Here is a 26,496-nt window from a genome sequence, read left to right on the forward strand (position 1 = left end):
GGGATTTTTTTCTAGCACAGGTGACTGTGGCCATACACTTACTGGGAAGCCCAGTTCTTCTACAGCGCACAGGAGGAAGGTGGCTGCTGGCTTTTATTGTTGTGTTGCTTCCTGTGAGTAGTAGAGTGTAAGCTCTGTGACACAATGCCTCCGAAGAGAGAAAGAAGGTGCAGGACCAAGCGGGCGAAGGGCAGTGGATACTCTGGGGTGGGGATGGTGGACCCCCTGCAGGAACAGAAGAATGAGAAAATCCGCCTCTTCATGCAGGAATTCGCACAGCAAAGTGAGTGCGGGTCACACATATTGTACTATGCTCTGTCTTATGACGCTGGTGTACTCAGGGGGTTATTATGGGGGCTCTGACCCAGCTGGATGTATTCTGGGGATCTCCGCCTATAGGCATACGGCTACAATGCTACTGTTATGCTGCGCTCTGATGGCCTTGTTCAGGGGTATGGGTTATTTGGGTTGACGGCCAAAAGCTTGACATTAGTTTTTAATGTCCCCTTTTTTTTTATCCTGAAAATTGAAATGGACACCAAAGTGCACCGCGTCCCCTCACATGCAGGGCCGGATTAACAATGGGCCTGATGGAGCTACAGCTCTAGGCCCACTCTCCAAATAGGCCCATTTTGTAGCTGATGGTCAGGGCTTTCCAACAAGACCAGCCCCGTGTTGCTAGCCTCCCGGGAACTGGAGATATCGCCAGGCAAAGCTGGAACATTTTCCCCATAGGATAACATGATACCCGCAAATTCCGACCCTCACCTGGTTCCAACGGCATCACAGAAGCTCGAGGTTGATCTCAGTCTAACCCAAATTGCTGGACCTTCAATCTGATACCAGGTTGGTCCATATGGGTTCATTGGTTCAGAGATGTTGCGGGTAAACCGATTTTTTTTTCATTTCTGAAATGTAATTTTATGGCTGTTCTCTGGAACCAAATGGCCCAGTTTCACAGGACCAAAATCATTTGAAAATCATTCGAAGCCCACATGTAAATGGGTCAGTTGGCTCCAAAGATATAGCTGGTTGTTTAAAGGGGGGGGGGGGGGGGGTAGTTTTCTCTCATCACTCCAGAAAATACAGGAACTAGGCTGGTGTAATAGGGGCCAGCCTGGGTGAATCCCTGCATTTTCTAGTGTGAAAGGGATATTATTTCAAATAGCCGGGACCTGCATTGCTCTGAAAACAGCCGGGCAGCCCCCTGCTCTCTGTCCGGCTGTCAATGGCTGTCATTTCTGCCCGGCGGTGGCTGTCCCCAGTTACCGCAAGCAAGTATTCCCCCTTGGCAATGAGCATGCAATCCCACATGGCAATGAGCATGGAACCCCTGGCAATGAGCATGGAACCCCTGGCAATGAGCATGTAGGTAAGCAGCACTTATGTAGCATCATTTTTAGTAGGCATTATGGTGTTTGTCTTAATACTCAATGAACATTATGCTGTGTGGCTTAATATGCAATGGGCATTATGGTGTAATTTTGAATGCGCACAATGCCCCTGTTTATGAAACATATTGTGCATTATTGCTCAATCTGTTTGTTATAGTGTGTATTTTGGCTCAATCCATGTAGGAAAATGGAAATTTTGCCTTAATCTGTGTGTCATAATGTGGATTATGACTCAATCCGTGTGCCATAGTGTGAATTTCGGCTCAGTCGGTGTGGATTTTTGCTCATTCCATGTGGCATAATATGTAAGAGGCAAGTACAGTATAAAGGGGTTACTATTTTGTTGCATGATTTGTATAAGGAGTATATGAGGTCCGGTATGATATGCCAGTGGTCGGAATCCCGGCGGTCGAAATAACGACGCAGGAATCCCGACCGCCGCAATGCCGACAAGGGGGGACTGTGGATCGCTCCCCCTTGCAGGCACACTGCGCTGGCCACGCAGCGAGCCTGGTGCCTCGCTACGCTCGGCACACTATTTTATTCTCCCTCTATGGGTGTCGTGGACACCCAAAGAGAGACAAAGTGCTGGCATTGCGGCGGTCCGGATTCCGGCATCGGTATTTAAACCGTCGGGATTCCGACCGCCGACATATTGACCGCTTCCCGGTATATGGTGTGGTAAACGTAGGTGACCACATAAAATGTTATCTACTAAGTTTTGGCTTTCAGTATTTTTTTTATGACTGGAGTGCTGCCTCACCCAGTGGCGTAGCTACAGGGGTCGCAGCGGTCGCAGATGCGACCGGGCCCCTGAGCCAGGGGGCCCAACCCCCGCCACTGTCCGGCCATCCTGGAAGAGGGAAGCGAACAGCACCCGTTCCCAGTGGTGCTTTGCGGGCCCCCGTGCGTCGCGCTGACGTCACGCGGCAAGGGGTCCCCTTCCTATTGGCTGCCTGCGGCTGGGGACGGGACACGGCTGCAGTCAGAGCGGTGTTGGAGGAAGGACAGTCGCCGCTGCCGCGCTGCGTATTCGCGTGTGTGCCGCCGCCGCCTACACGTAAGTCTCCTCTCACCTGGAGGGCAGTTAGTATAATAACTATCATCAACCTCACTCACCTTACTCTCATATGTTTGTTTGTCTTCATCATAAGCTTCACATTGTTCAGGGTGGTACAATCTTACCAGTTCAGGTTCTTGGTTTGGCATGGCCTACTTTGTGACTACAACTTTAGGTCAGTGAAAGCTGCAGTTTGGGAAGTGTACAGGAGAAAAGCGTCAGATTTCAATGACATTGACTGTAAGTGTAGATAACATGTTTCTTGGGTTTTTCTTAAGAGGGCTTCCAAATATTCTGCATCTACTTACTCCGTATAATGTAAATAAATGTTCAGGGCATTGAGGGATAAGTCTGATTTTAATGTTTGTGGGTTTTTAATACATTTAGGAATAAACTATTGCGGCTCTACAATTTTGTTGTATGTAGGGGGGCCCCAAGCTGACCTTTCGCACCAGGGCCCATGAACCCTTAGCTACGCCCCTGGCCTCACCCCGCAAGTATCTTACAATCTTAGGACATCAGCATCCTGTGGGTGCACCTTTGGAGGGCACTCGCCAATATATATCCCTGCATTTTTCCTATGCCAACCCCCTGCCTTTTCCAGGCATATGTAATTAGTTGAAAGTAGTTACACAAATAGAGACACACCCATGAGCACACCACCCAACCAGAACACTGGCCACGCCCCCCACATTATTAGGTGCTGGCCCCTATTATTGCGCATAATAGGCCCTTCATAATTTTCAGCTCCAGGCCCATTTAGACCTTAATCTGGCTCTGCTCACATGGCTCGCCATTCTTCGGGCACGGTCCACGCCGTAGTGGATAGTAGGATATGAAATATTACCTGTCAGCTCAATTTTTTTTAAAAAACTCATGTCAACCTTTTGCCTGTCGACCTAATGCTTGTGTCAACCTATTTCATGTGTTGAGCTAAGGCCTGTTGACCCAATGAGTGTTGATTGAGTGGCCGTCCGTATCCCTTCCAGAGCTGAAGGAATAGCCGCACCTGCGCTTGGAGGGCTGGTAACTCGCAGAGCTCCGCCTCCAGGGTAATCCTGTAGCACCCAGAGGGGCATCTTCTCTAACCTGCCTGTCACCTCTGTAACTGGTGGCGCTGTTTCTGTAGCTGGCATTATCTGCGAACTCTTAAAGTATGCTGGGTGAGGCTGCCATATTTATTACTGTATACTCAGGTGCTGGCCTTGTCTGCGTACTCTTAAGCCCTGTACACATGCATCCTTCTTATTTATTTATTTCGGATCTTCTATAACCAAAATCGAATTGAATCCTAAATGAAATCAAATGGTTTTTGTATCACATTCGATGCGCGCTCCCGTTTTCACAAAATCTAACAGAAAAATCTACTGTGCAGCCAAGGAAATATCTAATTCAATCTACTAAATCGAATGTGTACAATGTACCATGAATGTATATAGAGTTCGATATCTAATGCAAAAGTACAGATCTAATTCCAAATTGAATGGAAAGATCTAATAGAAAATCTAACATTAAAGCAAATCTGTGTGTGTGTGTACAGGGCTTTACAGTATGCTTGGTGAGGCCACCATATGCATGACTGTAAACTCAGATTTTTAGGAATAAAGATATTTCTCCTTTTACCTAAACAAAACCATGGGACCAATAGGGCCAGAAAATGAGGTGACGGGACGCTCATGGACTACACAGGTTTTGTGGCTGAATAAAACCAGATGAAAAGCAGACTTGAGTCAACCAGCCACAGAACCTGTGTAAGTCATAAATATCTTGGTTTAACCCCTTCACGACATTTGACGTATATATACATCATGGCCGGGAAGTACTTCCCGACCGTTGACGTATATATACGTCATGGCTTAAAACTGTCACTGCGTCTAGAGACGCAGTGACAGAGGGACGATGTCTGCTGTCCCTGACAGCAGACATGTCCGTGCATGCCCAGGGGGGGCTGCGATGCCGCCCCCCCGTCGGCGATCGCTGTGATTGGCTGTTCAGTGTGAACAGCCATTCACAGCGTTTTCTGTGTCACCGGCGAATAACGTTCGCCGGTGACACGGGATCGGAGGTGATTGGTGCTGTAAAGTACAGCACCAATCACCGCGGGGTGTAAGGGTGACACTGGTGTCACCCCACCTCACCCCGCCCGCCCCCAAAGGCCGTGATTGGTCCGTCGGACCGACGGACCAATCACAGCCAAGGAGGGGGGTTTAAACTAACGGTGACTGCACTGCAGACGCCATTCCGGTCTGGAATAGCGTGCAGTGCGGTCACCGTGCCCAGCTGCCGCCAATACTGACCAGAACCCATCCAAATACTTACCTGATCACTGCCTAGATATTGCTTATTCTTGTGACATCTTGTGACATCTTGTGCTGCTGCGAGTTATTAGATAGTTATGAGATAGAGAGAGATAGAGAGAGATAGAGAGAGATAGAGAGGCCTAGTGCTATATTTTGTGCTGAGAGAGAGAGAGAGAGAGAGAGAGAGCTATATATTTTTTATATAACTGAAAGAGATATAGAGAGATAGAGAGAGATAGAGAGGCCTAGTGCTATATTTTGTGCTGCTGCAGTGTGATAGAGCTATAGATAGAGAGAGATAGAGAGAGATAGAGAGAGAGAGATAGTGACAGATTGTGCTATATATTTTTTATATAACTGAAAGAGATAGAGAGATAGAGAGAGATAGAGAGGCCTAGTGCTATATTTTGTGCTGCTGCAGTGTGATAGAGCTATAGATACATAGAGAGAGATAGAGAGAGAGATAGAGAGATAGTGACAGATTGTGCTATATATTTTTTATATAACTGACTGCTGCCCCCCCTTTTGTGCTGATCAGTATAAATTAACTGATCAGCAACTTTTTGGGGGCGCAGGTTTTTTTTTATATATAGATATACCTGTCAGTGCTGCTGCTGCAGTGTCATAGAGTGATAGATAGTGAGAGATAGAGAGATAGAGAGAGATAGTGACAGAGAGTGATAGAGAGTGCTAAATTTTGTGTCTGCTGCCCCCGCCTTTTGTGCTGATCACTATATCTGAGGTGATCAGCAACTTTTTGGGGGTACAGAGTTTTTTTTTTTTATATATACCTGTCAGTTGCTGCCAGTTGCACCAAAGGTTGTGCACCTGCTGCCCCTCACTGGTAATCAGTGTCGCATCACTGATCACCTTTTTTTATTTTTTGTGAGTGCTGTGGGGTCTTTTTTAAATTTTTTTTTTACACACACTGTGATTTTGTGTGTGTCCTGTGGCCACTGTGCGCTGATCAGTGACGTACATCACTGATCAGCTTTTTCGGCACAGGGTTGATCTATTTATTTATTTTTTTTGATCAAATTCCTGTTGCCTTTGAGCGCTGTTCAGTGACGGACGTTACTGACCAACATCTGTGCTCAATTTTTGGCGCAGGACCTTTTTTTTTTTTTTAACCCCTTCCATTTTTTTTTTTTTTAACCCCTTCCATTTTTTTTTTTTTTTTAACCCTTCAATTTTTTTTTTTTTTGTATTTTTTTTTTCTGCACTACATACACACCACACACTACATACCCCCCGGGTTGAAATAAAGTTTGTACCCCCCCCCTACACTATACACGTGTTGAAACATTTCACTACCAGTAACACAAAAATATAAATGGCATCCCAAATGTCATCCCAAATGTCGTCCCAGTCATCCAGGAGAATGTATTCAGTGGAGGAGGCATATGCCATGCTTGCCTCTGACTCTGACACAGCCAGTGAGGCAAGCGGGGAATTTGAAGGATTCGTCTTAAGCTCTTCTTCCTCCTCTGGTGATGAGGGACCCCCTCAAAGACGCCCCCGTAGAGCAGCTGAGACCCCCCCCCCCAATAATTGATCTCGTATGGACCCCACCACCAGACAATTTTGAGCCCCAGGTTCCTGAGTTTTTGGCCATCCCAGGAATCCAATTTGATTCAACAGGTCTCAGAGAAATTGACTTTTTCAAATTATTTTTCTCTGATGATTTTATAAATTTAATGGTGGACCAAACTAATTTATATGCCCAGCAGTTTATTGCTCAAAACCCCACGTCATCATTTGCTAGGTGGACCCCTGTAGATGCAGTAGAGATGATGACGTTTTGGGGTCTGGTGTTACACATGGGCATAGTAAAAAAGCCACAAATTAGGCAATATTGGAGTACAGATGTTCTGTACAGCACCCCATTTCACCGTATGGCCATGCCCCGGGCTCGTTTTGAGGCAATCCATAAATTTATACATTACACCGATAATGCACAGTGCCCACCCAGAGATGATCCCACCTTTGACAGGCTATTCAAAGTCAGGCCGGTCATTGATCATTTCAGTGCCAAATTTGCAGAGCTATACATCCCTGATAAATGTATTAGTATCGACGAGTCCCTTATACATTTTAAAGGAAGGGTTAAATTCCGCCAGTACCTTCCCAGTAAGAGGGCAAGGTATGGCATAAAAATGTATAAGCTGTGTGAAAGCACCACAGGGTACACCCACAAGTTTAGGGTATATGAAGGGAAGGATTCAAGAATTGAACCACCAGAATGCCCCCCCTCCCTCGTAGGTGTTAGTGGAAAAATTGTCTGGGATTTAATGCACCCCTTCCTGGATAAGGGTTATCACCTCTATGTGGATAACTTTTACACCAGCATCCCCCTGTTTAAGGCCCTTGGTTCAAGAGGTACAGCAGCTTGCGGTACTGTGCGCAAGAACCAAAGAGGCCTCCCCAAAACGCACATTGCCCAAGTAATGAGAAGGGGTGAAAGCAGGGGAATATGCACCGAAAATATGTTGTTGGTCAAATATAAGGACAAGAGGGATGTCCTTATACTGACAACAATTCATGGAGACAGTACCACCTCCATCCCTGTACGAGGTACCAGTACCCACACCTCAAAACCAAATTGTATCCTAGATTACAATAAGTACATGGGCGGAGTGGATCTTTCAGATCAGGTACTGAAGCCGTACAGTGCCCTGCGGAAAACAAATATCTGGTACAAGAAGCTGGCCGTGTATATCATCCAGATGGCACTGTATAACGCTTACGTGCTATTCCGTTCTACCGGCCAGAGGGGGACATTTATGCACTTTCAAGAGGAAGTCATAAAGAGCCTAATATTTGGGAATCAGCAGGCAGAGGGCCCCAGTACTTCTAGTACTGGCCCCCGTATTGTACCAGGGCAGCATTTTCCCAACGAAATCCCCTCCACTGCAAGAAAGGGCAGGACACAAAAAAGGTGCAAAGTTTGCTATAAAAAGGGAATAAGAAAGGATACTATTTTCCACTGTGAAACTTGCCCCGACAAACCCGGCCTATGTATAAAGGAGTGTTTCAAAATATACCACACATCTATGGATTATTAGGTTCATCATTTCACCGTGCTTCGGGGGTCTTGCTAATGCCACATAGCACCCACCATTCATTCCACCAGAATCTGAGCTGCAAAATCCAAAAATCACTCATTCCCTTCTGAGTCCTGCCATGCACCCAACTGGTATTTTTTGGTCACATGTGAGGCATTGCCGTACTCTGGAGAAATGGGGGCACAGATTTTGGGGTGCTTTGTCTCCTTCATTCCTTGTGAAAATGAAAAATTTTGAGCCAGAAGTACATTTTTGTGTAAAAAAATGTATTTTTTTCATTTTCACTGCCCAGTTGTACCAAAATTGATGAAACCCCTGGGGGTTTGAAATGTACACTATACCCCTAGATGAATTCCCTGAGGGGTGTAGTTTGCAAAATGGGGTCACTTGTGGGGGGGTTCCACTGTATTGGTAATGCAACATAGCACCCACCATTCATTCCACCAAAATCTGTGCTCCAAAATCCAAAAATCACTCCTTCCCTTCTGAGTCCTGCCATGCACCCAACTGGTATTTTTTGGTCACATGTGAGGCATTGCCGTACTCTGGAGAAATGGGGGCACAGATTTTGGGGTGCTTTGTCTCCTTCATTCCTTGTGAAAATGAAAAATTTTGAGCCAGAAGTACATTTTTGTGTAAAAAAATGTATTTTTTTCATTTTCACTGCCCAGTTGTACCAAAATTGATGAAACCCCTGGGGGTTTGAAATGTACACTATACCCCTAGATGAATTCCCTGAGGGGTGTAGTTTGCAAAATGGGGTCACTTGTGGGGGGGTTCCACTGTATTGGTAATGCAACATAGCACCCACCATTCATTCCACCAAAATCTTTGCTGCAAAATCCAAAAATCACTCCTTCCCTTCTGAGTCCTGCCATGCACCCAACTGGTATTTTTTGGTCACATGTGAGGCATTGCCGTACTCGGGAGAAATTGGGGCACAGATTTTGGGGTGCTTTGTCTCCTTCATTCCTTGTGAAAATGAAAAATTTTGAGCCAGAACTGCATGTTTGTGTAAAAAAATGTAATTTTCCATTTTCACATCCCAGTTGTACCAAAATTGGTGAAACCCCTGGGGGTTTGAAATGTACACTATACCCCTAGATGAATTCCCTGAGGGGTGTACTTTGCAAAATGGGGTGACTTGTGGGGGGGTTCCACTGTATTGGTGCTTTGGGAGTCTTGCTAATGCATCATAGTACCCACCATTCATTCCACCAAAATCTTTGCTGCAAAATCCAAAAATCACTCCTTCCCTTCTGAGTCCTGCCATGCACCCAACTGGTATTTTTTGGTCACATGTGAGGCATTGCCGTACTCGGGAGAAATTGGGGCACAGATTTTGGGGTGCTTTGTCTCCTTCATTCGTTGTGAAAATGAAAAATTTTGAGCCAGAACTGCATGTTTGTGTAAAAAAATGTAATTTTTCATTTTCACATCCCAGTTGTACCAAAATTGGTGAAACCCCTGGGGGTTTGAAATGTACACTATACCCCTAGATGAATTCCCTGAGGGGTGTACTTTGCAAAATGGGGTGACTTGTGGGGGGGTTCCACTGTATTGGTGCTTTGGGAGTCTTGCTAATGCATCATAGTACCCACCATTCATTCCACCAAAATCTTTGCTGCAAAATCCAAAAATCACTCCTTCCCTTCTGAGTCCTGCCATGCACCCAACTGGTATTTTTTGGTCACATGTGAGGCATTGCCGTACTCGGGAGAAATTGGGGCACAGATTTTGGGGTGCTTTGTCTCCTTCATTCGTTGTGAAAATGAAAAATTTTGAGCCAGAACTGCATGTTTGTGTAAAAAAATGTAATTTTTCATTTTCACATCCCAGTTGTACCAAAATTGGTGAAACCCCTGGGGGTTTGAAATGTACACTATACCCCTAGATGAATTCCCTGAGGGGTGTAGTTTGCAAAATGGGGTCACTTGTGGGGGGGTTCCACTGTATTGGTAATGCAACATAGCACCCACCATTCATTCCACCAAAATCTTTGCTGCAAAATCCAAAAATCACTCCTTCCCTTCTGAGTCCTGCCATGCACCCAACTGGTATTTTTTGGTCACATGTGAGGCATTGCCGTACTCGGGAGAAATGGGGGCACAGATTTTGGGGTGCTTTGTCTCCTTCATTCCTTGTGAAAATGAAAAATTTTGAGCCAGAAGTACATTTTTGTGTAAAAAAATGTATTTTTTTCATTTTCACTGCCCAGTTGTACCAAAATTGATGAAACCCCTGGGGGTTTGAAATGTACACTATACCCCTAGATGAATTCCCTGAGGGGTGTAGTTTGCAAAATGGGGTCACTTGTGGGGGGGTTCCACTGTATTGGTAATGCAACATAGCACCCACCATTCATTCCACCAAAATCTTTGCTGCAAAATCCAAAAATCACTCCTTCCCTTCTGAGTCCTGCCATGCACCCAACTGGTATTTTTTGGTCACATGTGAGGCATTGCCGTACTCGGGAGAAATTGGGGCACAGATTTTGGGGTGCTTTGTCTCCTTCATTCCTTGTGAAAATGAAAAATTTTGAGCCAGAACTGCATGTTTGTGTAAAAAAATGTAATTTTCCATTTTCACATCCCAGTTGTACCAAAATTGGTGAAACCCCTGGGGGTTTGAAATGTACACTATACCCCTAGATGAATTCCCTGAGGGGTGTACTTTGCAAAATGGGGTGACTTGTGGGGGGGTTCCACTGTATTGGTGCTTTGGGAGTCTTGCTAATGCATCATAGTACCCACCATTCATTCCACCAAAATCTTTGCTGCAAAATCCAAAAATCACTCCTTCCCTTCTGAGTCCTGCCATGCACCCAACTGGTATTTTTTGGTCACATGTGAGGCATTGCCGTACTCGGGAGAAATTGGGGCACAGATTTTGGGGTGCTTTGTCTCCTTCATTCGTTGTGAAAATGAAAAATTTTGAGCCAGAACTGCATGTTTGTGTAAAAAAATGTAATTTTTCATTTTCACATCCCAGTTGTACCAAAATTGGTGAAACCCCTGGGGGTTTGAAATGTACACTATACCCCTAGATGAATTCCCTGAGGGGTGTACTTTGCAAAATGGGGTGACTTGTGGGGGGGTTCCACTGTATTGGTGCTTTGGGAGTCTTGCTAATGCATCATAGTACCCACCATTCATTCCACCAAAATCTTTGCTGCAAAATCCAAAAATCACTCCTTCCCTTCTGAGTCCTGCCATGCACCCAACTGGTATTTTTTGGTCACATGTGAGGCATTGCCGTACTCGGGAGAAATTGGGGCACAGATTTTGGGGTGCTTTGTCTCCTTCATTCCTTGTGAAAATGAAAAATTTTGAGCCAGAACTGCATGTTTGTGTAAAAAAATGTAATTTTTCATTTTCACATCCCAGTTGTACCAAAATTGGTGAAACCCCTGGGGGTTTGAAATGTACACTATACCCCTAGATGAATTCCCTGAGGGGTGTAGATTGCAAAATGGGGTGACTTGTGGGGGAGGTTCCTAACTTTTAGCACTTATGGTGCCTAGAAACCTACATGGTGCCTAAAAAAAAATCTCATAAAAAGGAGGCTCCAAAATCAAGTAGGTGCTCCTTCTATTATGAAGCCTGTGGTTTGGTCAACGTGCACACTAGGGCCACATATAGGATATTTTTGAAAACAAAAGAATTGGGGGAATCAATTTTTAGTCACATTTCTCTAGTAAAATCTACTGTATTTGTTAGAAAAATGTATTAAAATTGAAACTCTGCAAAAAAAAAGAAATTTTGAAATTTCACCTACACTTTGTTTTAATTCCTGTGAAACACCTAAAGGGTTAACAAACTTCCAAAATGCTGTTTTGAATACTGTGAGGGGTGCAGTTTTTGAAATGGCATCATTTATGGGGGTGTCTCACATACAAGTCCCTCAAAGTCACATCAGAACTGAACTGGTCCCTAAAAAAATCAGTGTTTGAAATTTTCTTGAAAATTTGAGAATTTGCTAGTCATATTTGAAGCCTCCTAGTGTCCAAAAAAATGAAAAGGGGGTTGAAATAATGATGGCAACATAAAGTAGACATATGGTCTATGTTAGTTATTAACTATTTTGAGTGGTATGATTATTTGTCTCACAAGCAGAAAATTTAACATTTTGCATATTGCTAAATTTTCAATTTTTTCACGATATTTTGGTATTTTTCACAAAAAAACACAGACTGTATCGACCAAAATTTACCACTAACTTGAAGTACAATGTGTCACGAGAAAACAATCTCAAAATCACTGGGATAAGTAAAAGCAAAAAAAAGTTATCCCCACTTAAGTGAGACATGTCAGATTTGAAAAAAAGGGCTCTGTCATGAAGGCACAAACTGGCTCTGTCATGAAGGGGTTAAAATGCTTGTGTATATACTAGTTAAAAGCCTGTAACAATTACTGCTTCTGCGCTGGACTTTCACTTTCGCAAGTTATCGTTTTTAGGCTAAAAACTCCCCAGACCCTATCTGCTCCTACCTCTAATCTCTGTCCTCACAGCGCCCTCTCTCCATATCCATCACGTTTGAAACAGTTCAGTGTCCCTACAACAATTACTTTCTGTTATGACCTTTTAGCACACAAAGGAGTCATTTAATCCATTGCGTGGCACTACTTCACCTCATAGAGGTGAGGAGTAGTTGGCCTTTAATATAAAGATGTATTTGTTGATATCTGTTAAGGCAAAGGTGTGGGCAAGCTAGGTGCTATTTTCCACATAGAGATAGACGGATTCCACTATGGGTGATACATCGCACGGCACTCCAGGATTGATGAAAACAGGTTACATTTATTTGTGCAAAGGTTTCGAGGCTCTAGGCCCCTTCGTCAGGCATACAGCAAGTCTGTGTAATATCTATATATCTATATCGGGAGGGTCCGCACTCCCAATCAGGATAACAAGCAACGGCGGGGTGCTTCACTTAAGGTACCACATGTGTACCATATATAAGTCCAAGGGCCAATAGCAAACAGATCAGCCGAGAGAGCACACTCCAGTATTTCAACAAAGATAAATGGTTTAATACATCACCATTACAGCATACAGTAAGTCGACGTTTCGGACTGGACACAGTCCTTTATCAAGACAGGCATCTACGCAACACAACAGCTCAGCAACAGTGCAGGAGGCAGTGTGGTGTGCTGTGCCTGGGGCGCCCCTAATAAAGGTCACTGATGCTGCACATGATCTGCAGCTGTGTCAAACTAATCTACAACAATTAAGGGAGCCTAGAAGGCTCAACAACAGACTACCATACCTGTGGCTGCCATGGCGTCCCCTCTACTCCAGCGTGCTAAACATCACATAAGTGTAGAACGGGTGCCCAACCCGGAACTACGGAACAAGGAAGTGATGACGGTGCATTCCACCGGCCTGTCACTTCCGTACAATGCGTTCCATCCAGCAGCCGTCCATGAGAACCCGACAATGCGGGACCATGGAGTGACGTCGGTGCGTTCCACCGACATTGTCACTTCCGCAAAATGCGTTTCACCCAGCAGGGCAGCCGCATACAGGCTGTGTTACAGCCTGACAGTATACTATAACAACTCTATGTGCTCCACATTCACGCAGTAGAGCGCATATTATCAATTATGACAAAACATGAATATGGGTAATATTAGAGGAGCATTATCATCTAGATCAGTGGTTCCCAACCTGGGGTACTAGTACCCCTGGGGGTACTCTGCATACCAGTTGGGGGTACTTGAAAATAATATTGGTAATGACGGAAGATGAAAAAAAGTATTTAGATGGTAGAAGACCTATTGCCATGGAGAAGAACCATGTTGTGTAACGGTTCTGTCTTCAGCATCATCAGTGTCTCCTTGTGCTTTTGCCTGACTATCAATCTACGGGGAGCTTCCCATGCTGCCCTCAGACATCAGCAATCATCTGCCCTGTGCTGTCACAGGTGGAGGAAGCAGCGGCATTAATATTACAGGTGTTAATGGGAACCCTGGAGACGATACACAACCAGCGACCAGACATGGAAGGGCACAATTCCTATCCGTTACTCCTTAATATAAGGATAGGCATATCGCTCACTTCTTCTGCACTCGTAAGTACTATCTATATTTCAAATTGAGAGGAGGGGGTACTCTTCAATGAAAAGCCTAATCAAGGGGTACGGGAGAGAAAAAAGGTTGAGAGCCACTGATCTAGATAATGGGTGGAACGCACCGACATCACTTCCATATTCCGTAGTTCCGGGTTGGGCACCCGTATTGATCCAACCCCAGACCTGCACCTATTTTTACACGAGACATATTTTCACCTAACTAGTTGGTTGGACTGGAAATCTGGTCCTGTAAGGGAACAAATGACTATCTGCAATTTACTCACAATCCCAGGAAAATGGACAAAAACATTCAGTTAAACTGTTCAAACTAAACAGATTCAACTACCGCACCTTGTCTGACCGATGGTACAGCTACAGATGGAGCCGCTGCCATCTATACCAGTAGTTTTCAACCTCAGTCCTCAGGGTGTACGTTTTCCAGGTCACCTCACAGTTACTCACTGGCACATTTTAAAAGATCACAGGTGGAGCTAATTATTTCACCTGTGATTTTGAGGAGACCTGCAAACGTGTACTGTTGGGGTTCCCTGAGGACCGAGGTTGAGAAACACTGATCTATACCACTCTTGGCATGCCTGTGGGATGCTTGCGTACCCCATTCGCAACAATTTGAGCGTGTGAGACACTTGCGTGTCTCGAGCTCTGTGAACAGTGTACAGAGACGGTCGCGGTGGCGCTATAGATGACGGTGGCTCAATCTGTGTAGCACCTATCTGAGCAACCGCCTTTGTCAGTCTCTAGATTTTTGGAGCAATTTACTAAATTACATTTGCTCCCATACAATCTGCATTTAGATTTCAGACTGAACTCTCTGCACTGGTTACATCTGCCCCACCAGCAGAGCAGTGTGGTTTTGGTTTTGTCCATTTGCATTTTTTTGTGAACAAAACTGAATTGGGCCCAGTGTGTGCCTAGCGTACTGTGGTATTATCGTCCTCCTTTACGTGTGGTCATTGCTGGATGAATCTGACCATAGACCAAGTGTTTGTTTTGTCTTCTTGGTTAGAGAGAGAGCGGATGGCTGAGGTGAAGAAGGAGCTGGACGCTCTCATTGCTCTTCCAGAACAGCTATTGGACGTGGAACTGCTGAAGATGCCGATGTCTGTACGACAGATGAAGGTCTTGGATTATTACAGTACGTGGTCTTACTCCAGTTGTATGCATCCACCCCTCATGTTGCTGGAATTGCCATGCCTGTGGTAGTTCCTGTGGTACTTGTGGAGTATCACGGCTCCCATCGTATGGCATCGTATGCCATATGTAGTGGCATACGATGCAATGCGATGTTTTACCGATTTTTGAGCATTTTTTTGCCATTTTTCATAGTGCACCACCCCCACTATCAACGTCAACCCGAAGCGTGGCGAGCGGCGGCGGTACGCGTCCTACGACCTTTTCATACCCCCACTATCCACGTCGGCGTGGAGTTGGGAATAGAATAGTGTGGCGAGCCACCGAGCCCGAAGCGTGGCGAGCGCACGCGGATACCTGTGAAGCCCGCGAGGGGACGCGTATAGCTGTGAAGGTATCCGCGTCCCCTCGCGGGGCTCGCTGCGCTTGCCACGCTTCGGGCTCGGTGGCTCACTGCGCTCGCCACACTATTCTATTCTCAACTCCACGCCGACGTGGATAGTGGGGGTATGAAAAGGTCGTAGGACACGTACTGCCGCCCCTCGCGGGCTCGCTGCTCTCGCCACGCTTCGGGTTCACGTTGATAGTGGGGGTGGTGCACTATGAAAAATGGCATTTGGGGGCATTTCACAAGTTTAATACACATTTCAATGCATTCTGATGCATTTCAGTGCAAAATCGGGTGCCATCGCATGCGATGCGATTTTTTAGCATACGATGAAGGTCGTGGGAGCCATGATACTCCACAAGTACCGTTCCTGTGCAGTGTCCCCTGGGGTAAGGGCTTTCTGTGGCTGGTGTACCACAGGCGCTGGTGAGCCAAGCACTGCGCAAGCCCAAGGTGGGTGGACAGGTGGCAGTGGCACAGTGTGCACTATGTACAGCATTGTTTGGTTTATATTCTCCAGTTTATACATATTCCACATATGTCATCCTTATTTGGATGTGTGGGGTTCTGCTCATCTGCTATCTTGCAGTATATTGGGGTAATTCACCTCTAGGTTCAGGCACAAACCTAGGCCCCTTGTGAGCATGCTCAGCGCCCATACTGCTCTATAGATGGTGGATGACTGGTTTCATCCAATCCTATTTCCTAGAAGGCCATACCATGTTTTCATGTCTCGCATGGTGGCATCTATGCATAGACTACTGGCAGGGGTGGTGGACAGCAGTGTCTGGAAGCCTAATACTATATGTACGCCATCAAAATCTACCCATATTATGACCAGGTCTGCACTTGCTCCTACATAAGTGGGTTATCAGCTTTGCAGCCAAGAGGTCGGGTGTCGGTTGTATATAATGGTGTGGACATGTAAAAGCCAAGTGCTGGAATATGGGAGTCCAGGAAAGTTGTAGTTAGACCCTGATTGCAGGGAGGGACTCATCCTGACAACCCTGTTGTTACAGCACACTTCTTGTCTGCTGCCCTGATTATAGAAGCCATTGCTGACTATTAAAGGCTTCCTTTCTGCTAACAGTGGTCATTGACTAGTTCACACTCAGTGGTGCAATCCTTTGTAACCATGACTTGTAGCTTTGATGGACAACTATACCTTGCACACACGTGTCATACGGCAACTGTGTGGAAGGTGGGACACAGCACACTTTCCACCATCAATGGTGGAGAACTATAGTGTCTCCACAGTTGACGGAAAGACCGTCTGTAAGACCTAATTAATAGATGCTAGCCATTACTACTTTACCAGCCTGGGTCCCAACAGTATAAGACATAGGTGATTGAATCTTGATGTGGGCTTTTTAAACTTAACCTGTTGAGGATTCTAATGGAGATTTCTGAGAAGTGACAGGTATGTGGTATTGTGGCCAGAACCCCCCTCTCTATACTGTTTATTGGGTTCTAGGTTAGTCATAGGAACCTATTTCCACTTACCCGGTTAGACTGAATTCTTTCTTCCAGAGCTAATGGAAACAAACAAGATGGATGCCGCTGTGAGGGTGAGCATCCCTGGTACTGGACTCTGGCTTTGCGGCCATTTTGTCCTCTTCAGTGTCTTATGAGCTATTGTCTATGTTCCGGTCTTGCAGACAGACGTTCTGGATGATCTACCAGAGGTGAGACTAGTCAGGAAGAACAGCCGGAAGGGTAAGTGCCCATAAAGATACTTCTAAGTGCATCTATTTCTGGAAATTCTGGTCCAGCTGGATTTTTTCTTGTAGCTAAGGAGACCACATCTGCACACTATCAGGAACCTGCAGCCTGCAGTGTGATGTCCACATTACAGAAGACCCGAACAGTCCAAAAGGTAGATGCCGCTGTGAAGGTTTCCCTGGTACTGGTCTCTGAATTTGCAGCCATTTGTGACTAATGGCCTGTTGCTTATGTTCCTGCATTGCAGGCAGACATTTTGGAAGATCTACCGGATGTGAGACTGGTCAGGAAAAACAGCAGGAAGGGTAAGTGCCCATAAAGATACTTCTAAATAGACTTATTTCTGGAAATTCTGGTCCAGCTGGCTTTCTTCTTGTAGCTAAGGAGGCCACATCTGCAGACTATCAGGAACCTGCAGCCTCCAGTGTGATGTCCACATTACAGAAGACCAGGACAGTCCAAAAGGTGAGTCCGGATGGGGTCTGGTAAATGAAAACCGCCAGGTGACCCACAGAGGCAGCCTTTATCTGGGGAGGGGAGAAATGGACCAAGACAACTATCATGTCATGTCATTAGCCGCTTGTGCCATCAGAATAAAAAGTGAGAAATTCAAAGCCAGGATATTTCTGTGCTTTCCCCCTACACCAGGCATTCCTAACCACGGTCCTCAAGGCACACCAACAGTGCAGGTTTTGTAGATATGCAGGCTTGAGCACAGGTGACTTAATTAGTATCTGAAGGATTCTGATTAAACCATCTGTGCTGAAGCCTGGATATCACTAAAACCTGCACTGTTGGTGTGCCTTGAGGATCGTGGTTGGGAATGCCTGCCCTACACTCTTCTGCTGCCTGGGATTGGTCTCTATTCTGCAAGCTGCCTGGAATCGATTGGTTTCATACTTGATTTATATTCTTCCATCTCATAGGTTCCAAAAAGTAAATCTCTGGTTTCTTTGACTGGTGGAAATGAGAAGAAAACTGTATCCATGACCAGGTATCATCAGTTCAACATATAATACAAACTTAATGGCATCAGGCTTGGCTAGTAGGATTTAACAATACATAAAAAAACTGTGACTTACAGAATTGTATAGCTAGTGTCTAAGCTGGTCTACAGGGACCAGAGCCCACAGTGAATTGGCAGGGCTCCAGCTATGCTGTGTCTGTAGCTGGGAGGTCTGGGTCAGACTCAAAAGTTTCAGCCACTTGCAGCATTGCAGAATCTGTATTCATTGTTGGGTGGATCCTGTCTCCTGGTGCAGGCGTTGGCAAAGCGGGGCTTCTGGGATAGAGCTAACTAACAATGCAGCAGCAGTAGGCGCACCGCAGTACCCCAGTGGAAGAGCAGAGGATCCTGATTGGAACCACAGAGGTGCTACTGTACTTGAAGGTGCCCCAGAGTTAACTCCTCTGCCTCCAGTGATTGGTGGAACCCAATCATCTCTCCAACCCGGTTTCCCCTGGCATTGATACCTGGGCTGGTGTGACTTGATCTCAGCCCTGCAGCCCATGTCTGTTATAAATGTACACAGCCCCTATGCTGTGGTTGTCCATAAGTGGCGCTCGTAGCTATACCCTTCTGTTGGTTTAGGGGAAGTGTATGGGGGTTAAAGGAGAATTCCAGCTTAATTTATAACCCTCTTATCTTCAGCCTGTGGGATAAAGCTGTGCTCCTTTCCTCCACATAATCAGTTGTTGACATTTTCACCAAAAAGTGAACAACCCTTGTGTGACCTAGACCTGGCATGTGAGCTATACCACAACTACTAATGTGGGCTTCATCATAACTTCTAGCTGGGCTCCAGATTTTAAATACCAGTGGTCAACCTTATGGCAGGTATGCAGTAGCTCAGCCCACCAGCATCACCCTTCTATCAATGCCCACCTGTGCAGGTTACTTGTGTCTCCTGATGAAGAGCCAAGAAGTCTTAAGCCCCGTACATACGGGGGAGATATATTTCTCAGCCATATATTGCTGGGCAATATATGGCTGAGCAATATATTGCTCAGTTTCTCCTTTTCATCAGCGACCAGAGATGGTCGCTGATAAAAGGGAACCTCTGCCGGGCGGTGCCGCAGAGGTAATCAGCTGCGACCAGCAATTAGAATGGGGCTGAAAACGGGAGCACGCACCCCGCGATTTATCGCTGGGGCACACTCCCATCACTGGCAATATGGTCGTCAGCGACCATATTCCCAGCGATTTCAGCCCCTATCGACCCCGTGGGAGATGTTGACTGTTCACCTTCAATGATTACCTATGAAGAATTGCAGAAACGGTTTAGGCTTTTACCTCGTGTGTAATAAGTGTGTGTTTCACTTAGGTCCATCTCTGCTATGCCGCTAAACAAGGCACCCAAGAAGGTCATTGCCACCATTTCATCCACGAGAACGGTGTCTAGGACGTCAAGGTATGCGATTGTTCAGGATGGGAGGGGGGAGAGGAGAGTGTCCACACCTGTTCTTGTGTGGCCTACTCTTTTATTAGTGCTCTCCAGCCCTTAATGTGTCACTGTGCAAAAAGAAATGGAAACATGGGGTACTTGGTAGTTTGGGGATGGCTTGTGGTGAGTCTAAGTGGCATTGTGGACAGGATGTTTAGCATGATCTGTATCACAAATGGTACTGAGGGGTCTATGTACTGCTATGTTACAGGCTATGATTGAAAAATTGTCAGGAGCTGATTGGCTGGTGATTTTTTTTTTATCTCCAAGACTCAGTAAATAGCACGTAAACTTTGGATCATTAGTCTGAGGTGTAACCGTAATAGATGAGATCTTGGTGAGGGCCACCTAAAAATACCACCCTGAGCAAGTGTTAGTCTCCATTGACCAAGGGGAACTATATTTATTGCACATTGTTCTATGGATTACCTCTGCTATGGCTAATCATGTCTGTACCTGGATTTTTCTTGTCCCACCAGAAATCCAGCCCCCTCTACAAGCGGGTCATCGCGGACTCGAGCATTCTCTTACCAGAGTGAAAATCTGCCCCTAGATGAGGGTCTCCCCTACATACAGATACCACTGACGGATGGACAGGTAATGGCTGCCATGTGATGTGGGGGAGGGGCTTAACCATCTAAGCTTCCAAGACCTGATTATACGGTTTACCATGTACTGTAGATGACTGACTACTGCCTGACACCCACCTCCCCCAAATAAAAAGGAGACTAAAGCTGGGTACACATATATACAATTGTCGGGCCGTTCTTCCGTTCTGGGTCGGACAGCCGTTCAATTGTATATGTGTGTACACTGTCCCGTACGAGCGATAAACGGCAAAAAACTGTCTTGACCGTCCATACTCGGTCGGTCGATGGTTCTTTGCTGTTTAATTTTCATCCGACAGGACGGCCTCATATCGGAACAAAAGTGCAGTGTGTACGCACGTTCGATCGATATGCTGCCGTCCTTGCGACTATACTGCCAAAGCTGGAACGCCCATGTGGGCGTTCCATAGCTGCATGATCTCTCCTACAGCACATATAGACAGGTTATGCGTCTAAACTTTAAGAAGCCGCTTAGAGATATAGAGAGCAGCGGTTAAATGATCATTAGCCGCAGACACAAATAGAATCAATTGTGGACTCATAATAAAGATAAATATACAAAAATCTGGATATCCGTCTACATAAAAAATCCTAATAAAATCAGCCAAAAATCTGCCAATTCCCTAACGGTCCCTGAGACGGAGGAAGCGGCAGGGGAAGCTTAAGGTAGATTTACAGCATCAGGAAAGGCATTCAGGATCGTCCTGCCCGCATCCAATTAACCAGAGTCAGATGGCTATATTGTACTTTAATGTTCATAATGCAGAAGTGTTTAGAAACTGTTAGAACGTAGTTGTTTAGTGCACGTTGACATATGCACCCTAAATAATACCCTGTTCTCACTGCAAGGCAAATTCCTGGGTCTAGCCTGTCGACCCGGTAATTTGCATTTTTAACACTGTTTTTTTGTTTTTTGTTTTTTTTTCAGTCTGAACTGGTCAACCAGTGTCAAAATTCCGGAGTCTCCAACCCTAAGATCTGGGTATGCAGACACGGGTTGACCCATTCATACTACAACAAAACAGTGTCAAAAGGCAAATGATACCCCTTTCAGACAGAAAAGTATGAAAATCCCGGCAAATACACGACATTTCAAATGCCGTCGCATTTTGCCGGGTGCAGCCTGACACCCCCCCTTCCTTCACATAGAACAAATTACTGGGTTGACAATTTCTACCTGGTAATTTGCTGAATAGGTATTTCTTCTGTGTGAAAGGGTCAACACGGGTCATAAATCCTGTGTGCTAGACCCTGGTCAATTCCCGGGTCGGAGACACGGGATTTACGACACAGGTGTGCCCTTTCACACAAGAAATACCAGTGCCCTTTCACACAGAAAAAGGACCTGTGTATTTAATGAAATTCCCGGGTGGAACTGCTTCACCCGGGTATTACTGGGTAGAACTGTTTCCCCCGGGAATTTGCCTTAGCAGTGAGAACAGGGTCTGGCGCTGCAGTCCCCGGCAATAAAATGCCGGGTAAAAGTCGTGTTCACACTGGCAGTATGAACACTGCATAACTGGTCACTAACTTTGGGTGTTAATCGAAAACTTTCTGCTTTGTAAATGAGGCTAATTTGGCTTTTGCAACATTTGAGGACTCGAGGATTTGGGGAGTTCTTCCTGAGAGAACAGTCTAATAAGCACGGCCGCATATGTGGTCAGATTTGTCCTCTGTGGCCTCTAGTACAGTAGACAAATTTTTTTTATTGTTGTGTTGCCTTTTTTTTAAAGACGCTGTCATCGGCCTTTGATGACCTGGAGTCGCTGGATGTGGAGCTGCTAAGACAGGACACGGTACAGCACATTCACACACTTGTGGTACGTAATTTCCTATTGGCTTCACTATTGCACAGTACTGTATATGCTCCTGTCACTGCAGTATGTAACGGCTGTACTGCGTTCAGGGGTTTGACTGGGGCAAGGGACGAATGTGCTCACTCTTCTTATATCGATTTAATTAATCATTTATGCAAAGATAACAATGTGGGCCAATGTTACTCCAACTCCAGTTCTCATGGACCCCAAGCAGAACATGTTTTCCAGATCTCCTGGTTGTTGTGAAGGTGTCCTCCATACAGGATGACCTGCTTTAATAGATCCGCAGGTGGAGATAATTATGATGAAGTTGTGATACTGAAGAGGTGTGTAAAACATGGACTGGAACTGGGAAACACTGATGTAGGAGCTGTACTATAGGGGACGTGAACAACGTACCATCCATCAGTGGCCGAGCAATAGCCCCCATGGTGGCTTGCTGGGGGTCTGCGGGGGCAGACACTGCTGGCCCCGGGAAGGATGTGGGAAAGTCCCGGTTTTTTGGAAGTGGGACAGTTGGAAGGTATGCTAAAAATGGTGCTTACTTAACTGTTGTACATTTAGGTAACACACCACTCAAGACCATACTTGTATACTTATCTATAGTATTGCTTCCAGACCATTGCTTTTGGACTTTTAAAGTGTCTGTAAATGTGGTGTTTTTTTTTTTTTTTTTCTAAAATGGGTGTGGCCATTGATGGAGGCTGAATGCATATTAGTATAACCTAAATATGTTTTCCCATAAGTGTAACTAATATTACTTTATTCGGATAACTGGGGGAAAAAAAGCGCTTATGTGTCAGGGTTATGTAACATAGGTGGTGAGAAATAATGATAATGAATGTAATAAGGAATAAAGAAATAATGGTAAGTGATGTTGTGCTTAGCCGCTGAAAAAGAAAAATGGTTAGTAAAATGTTTACAGCCCTTATAGGGCTTTTTGGGGAAGGAAGGTTTTGCGGGTCCCAGCTGTGGTTGATGGTATAGCACTATTGATGAAGATCCTCGGCAGCTCTAACTATCCCTAAGCTTACCTAGGTCTTCTGGCTTCACATTCCTCTTCCACGCCGTGTGTCTTCCGGACCTCCGCGAGAATGCCGCGATTACCGGAAGTTCGGGTGTGATGACTTCCGGAATCGGCGGTGTGCGGACTTGAGTGTTCCCCGGCTCCAACGCGTTTCGAGAGGCTTGCTCTCTTTGTCAAGGATGCCTGGTGCTGGTGGGCACTTGGTTTTTATTCGTTTTCTTTCTTTCTTTCTTTCTTTATTTCAAAAACTTTATTAAAAACGGAAACGGACAATCTTTTTTTTTTAGGAAAAACGGAGATGTGAATATGTTTTTCTAAAAAAAGGGGGATTATTTACAGAAAGGCAGCCAGTTCAAAGTCAATGTTTAATCCTTTGGGTTGCAGAGTGTTTAGTTCATATATCCATTTTGTTTGAGGATTTTAACATGGTCCCCTCCTCTCCAATTTATATTGATTTGTTCTATTGCATTAATTTTGAGTTCTTCTGGGTTTCTTCCATGTTTCTCAGAAGTGTTTGGACAAGCTGTGTGTCAAGAGTCCTTTCTTTATGTTGTAAATGTGTTCAGCTGTTCGTTTTTTTTAATTCTTTTTGTTTGACCCACGTACTGTAGTCCACATGGACATTCTAGCAGATATATTATGTTTTTTGAATTGCAGCTTATATGTTGTTTCTGTTTATATTGTTTCGATGTTTGGTTTGAGGTGAAGGAGGTCATTGGTTTTGTGGAGTTTTTTCTTGTGGTTCTGCAACTTATGCAGTTCAGGCATGGGAAGTAGCCCTTGGATTTTTCTTATCTTGGTTCGTTGATGGGAATGAAACTTGTTGTTAGTTCTTGTTTTAGGTTTCTGGCTTTCCTGTAGATGATTCTTGGTTTCTCAGGGATGAGTGGTTTTAGTTCGTTGTCTAGTTGAATGACATGCCAATGTTTATTTATTATTTGTTCAATTGCTTTGTGATTGGAATTATATTGAGTGATGAAGGATATGGGTGCTTCAGAATTTTCTTTGTTTCTTTGTTTGTATTGTATCAGCTCTGTTCTGTCCAGGGTCTGGGTTTTTTCTTTTTCTTTCTCTAATAGATGGTCTGGGTAGCCCTTTCTTTTGAATTTGTTGATCATCTGAGTGCTCTGTTCCATAAACGTTGAGTTTTCTGAGCAGTTTCTTCTGATCCGGCGCAGTTGGCCCCCTGGAATGTTTTTTCGCCAGTTGTTATGGTGGTTACTATCATAGGGGAGGATGTTATTTCCATCTACTTCCATTGTGAAAGTTTTTGTCACTAGTTGGTCATCGCAGGTATATATTTCCAAGTCCAGAAAGATCACTTTCTGTTTGTCCGTGACGGTGGTAAATTCTAGGCCTGCTTCATTGTTGTTCATGTATCGAATGAATTCTTCAAGCTGATCTTGTGCCCCCCCCCCCCCCCCCCCCCCCCATCTATGTAAAACTCCTGATTTTTTTTTTTTTTTTTTTTTTTGGTACTTGTGTATTTTGGCGGCGCCCATCGCATTGCATACCATAACGCATGCGATGCGACGCGATATCGTACGATAGTGCACGATGGCATACAATTTTGAAATTGTATGCCATTGTACATGGCATACAATGCCATGCGATGCGATTAAACATTGTATAAGCACCCTAATGGGTGCTTATACAATGTTAAGCACCCTAATGGGTGCTTACAATGTTAAATGCACCCCCACGCCACCCCCCCACTATAATTGTGAACCCGAAGCGTGGCGAGCGGCGGCAGTACGCGTCCTACGACCTTTTCATACCCCCACTATCCACGTCGGCATGGAGTTGAGAATAGAATAGTGTGGCGAGCGCAGCGAGCGGACGCGGATACCTGTGAAGGGACGCATTTACCGGTGAAGGTATCCGCGTCCCCTCGCGGGGCTCGCCACGCTTCGGGCTCGCTGTGCTCGCCACACTATTCTATTCTCAACTCCACGCCGACGTGGATAGTGGGGGTATGAAAAGGTCGTAGGACGCGTACCGCTGCGCTCGCCACGCTTCGGGTTCACGTTTATAGTGGGGGGGGGTGGCGTAGGGGTGCATTTAACATTGTAAGCACCCATTAGGGTGCTTATACGATTTTTGATCGTATAGGGGGTCAAAATCGCACCGCATGCCATCGGGTACATGGCATGCGATGCGATCCGTTCATCGTACGACGGACATCGGGGGCGCCGTCAAAATACACAAGTACCTTCTTTTTTTTTTTTTTTTTTTTGACACCAAATTAAAAAACAACAACATCATTATTTTAAAAGTTCACATTCCACTTCACCATGAAAAGATGGCGAGTGATACACAGAGAGGCACACAGAAATTAACCTAGAAATGTATTCTTCTCATTGAATACACTCATGGCGAGAGACGGCGAATCTCAATGCAAAATCCTATTGACAAGACACGGCGATTGGTGGCGAGTATCAGATGGAGAACCATCCATTATTCACTGAAAGCCAGCCACAGAACCTGTGTAATATGTGTCCCGGATTAAAGGGAGGAGTTGGTCACCCTAACTGAATGTGACAAGGGGTTTCCATACTAGCATATGAGATGTTGCTGTATCCGAAGGCTGGTGACTAGACTAAGTACATACCGTGTGTCGCCTGCTTTCTTTAGGGCCAGCTGACCAATCTCTACGCAAAAGCCTCAACACAGCAGCAAGGGACTGGCCATGGCTAAGGAACGAGGAGACGGTGGGCGGAATTCCCTGGTACCTGCCGGATGGAGGAGGAAAAGATTTCTGTGGTTATTTTGTATGTCTTTTATATGTGAAATTGAAATAAAATATGAATTGATTCTGGATCATTGATTTTGTATATGAAATGCCAAAATCAAGCTGTCAAAACAGGTTTATTATATGGTTGGTTTTGGTGGGAGAAAGCTTGAGGTGCTCAGCTCCAGTTCTCCCAGCAGTCCATGGTTTCTGGATCCTTTTTAATAATGCACGTAAAAAGATGACCTGTTAAGAGTACTTGAGTTGTTGATCACTGTGGGCCTGGGTATTGTTTCAGGGCTCAGTCCTCTGAAAGTACAGATCACGGTTGTGCTATGGTGCTCTGTAAGCCCCCCTCCCCCAGTATACCTGATACAGGGCACGGCAGTATACCATGGCTACTAGTGACACATCAGCAGTACTGGGGCCAAGACAGAACTAGACTTCCCAATTGGTCAGACCAGTAGCCAACCATCACTTCTCATTAGTTAGTTAATGTCTTAATAAACAATGATGGAATCTTCATCTGGACCATGAGTTTTTAAAATGCCCATGGAATTGCTGCTGTAGGTCTTCTTTATTCCCTGTTGTAGCAACACAAATGAGTCCAACTAGCTTCAGATGGTAATTAGTACCCAGTCTCTGAGCATGCTATGTACGGCGCTGCGGACACTTTGCGGCGCCTTATAAATAAACGTACTACTACTATGCCGTG

General features: G+C 45.3%; 1 protein-coding gene across 1 annotated transcript; it reads left to right on the top strand.

Annotated features, from left to right (window-relative positions):
• LOC146046399 (borealin-2-like) lies at positions 1-25,868 on the top strand. Its single transcript, XM_083165681.1, has 12 exons — positions 1-283; positions 14,920-15,048; positions 16,963-17,000; positions 17,091-17,148; positions 17,223-17,308; positions 17,402-17,459; positions 17,534-17,619; positions 18,081-18,148; positions 19,479-19,565; positions 20,078-20,195; positions 21,940-22,026; positions 25,685-25,868. Exons 1-12 carry the CDS (start codon positions 145-147, stop codon positions 25,745-25,747), a joined length of 1,017 nt encoding a protein of 338 aa, XP_083021807.1. The 5' UTR covers positions 1-144; the 3' UTR covers positions 25,748-25,868.
• The last annotated feature ends 628 nt before the right edge of the window (positions 25,869-26,496 follow it).

The sequence above is a fragment of the Crinia signifera genome, chromosome 11, assembly GCF_055691185.1.
Source record: "Crinia signifera chromosome 11, ASM5569118v1, whole genome shotgun sequence".
In the NCBI taxonomy this organism is placed as follows: Eukaryota; Metazoa; Chordata; class Amphibia; order Anura; family Myobatrachidae; genus Crinia; species Crinia signifera.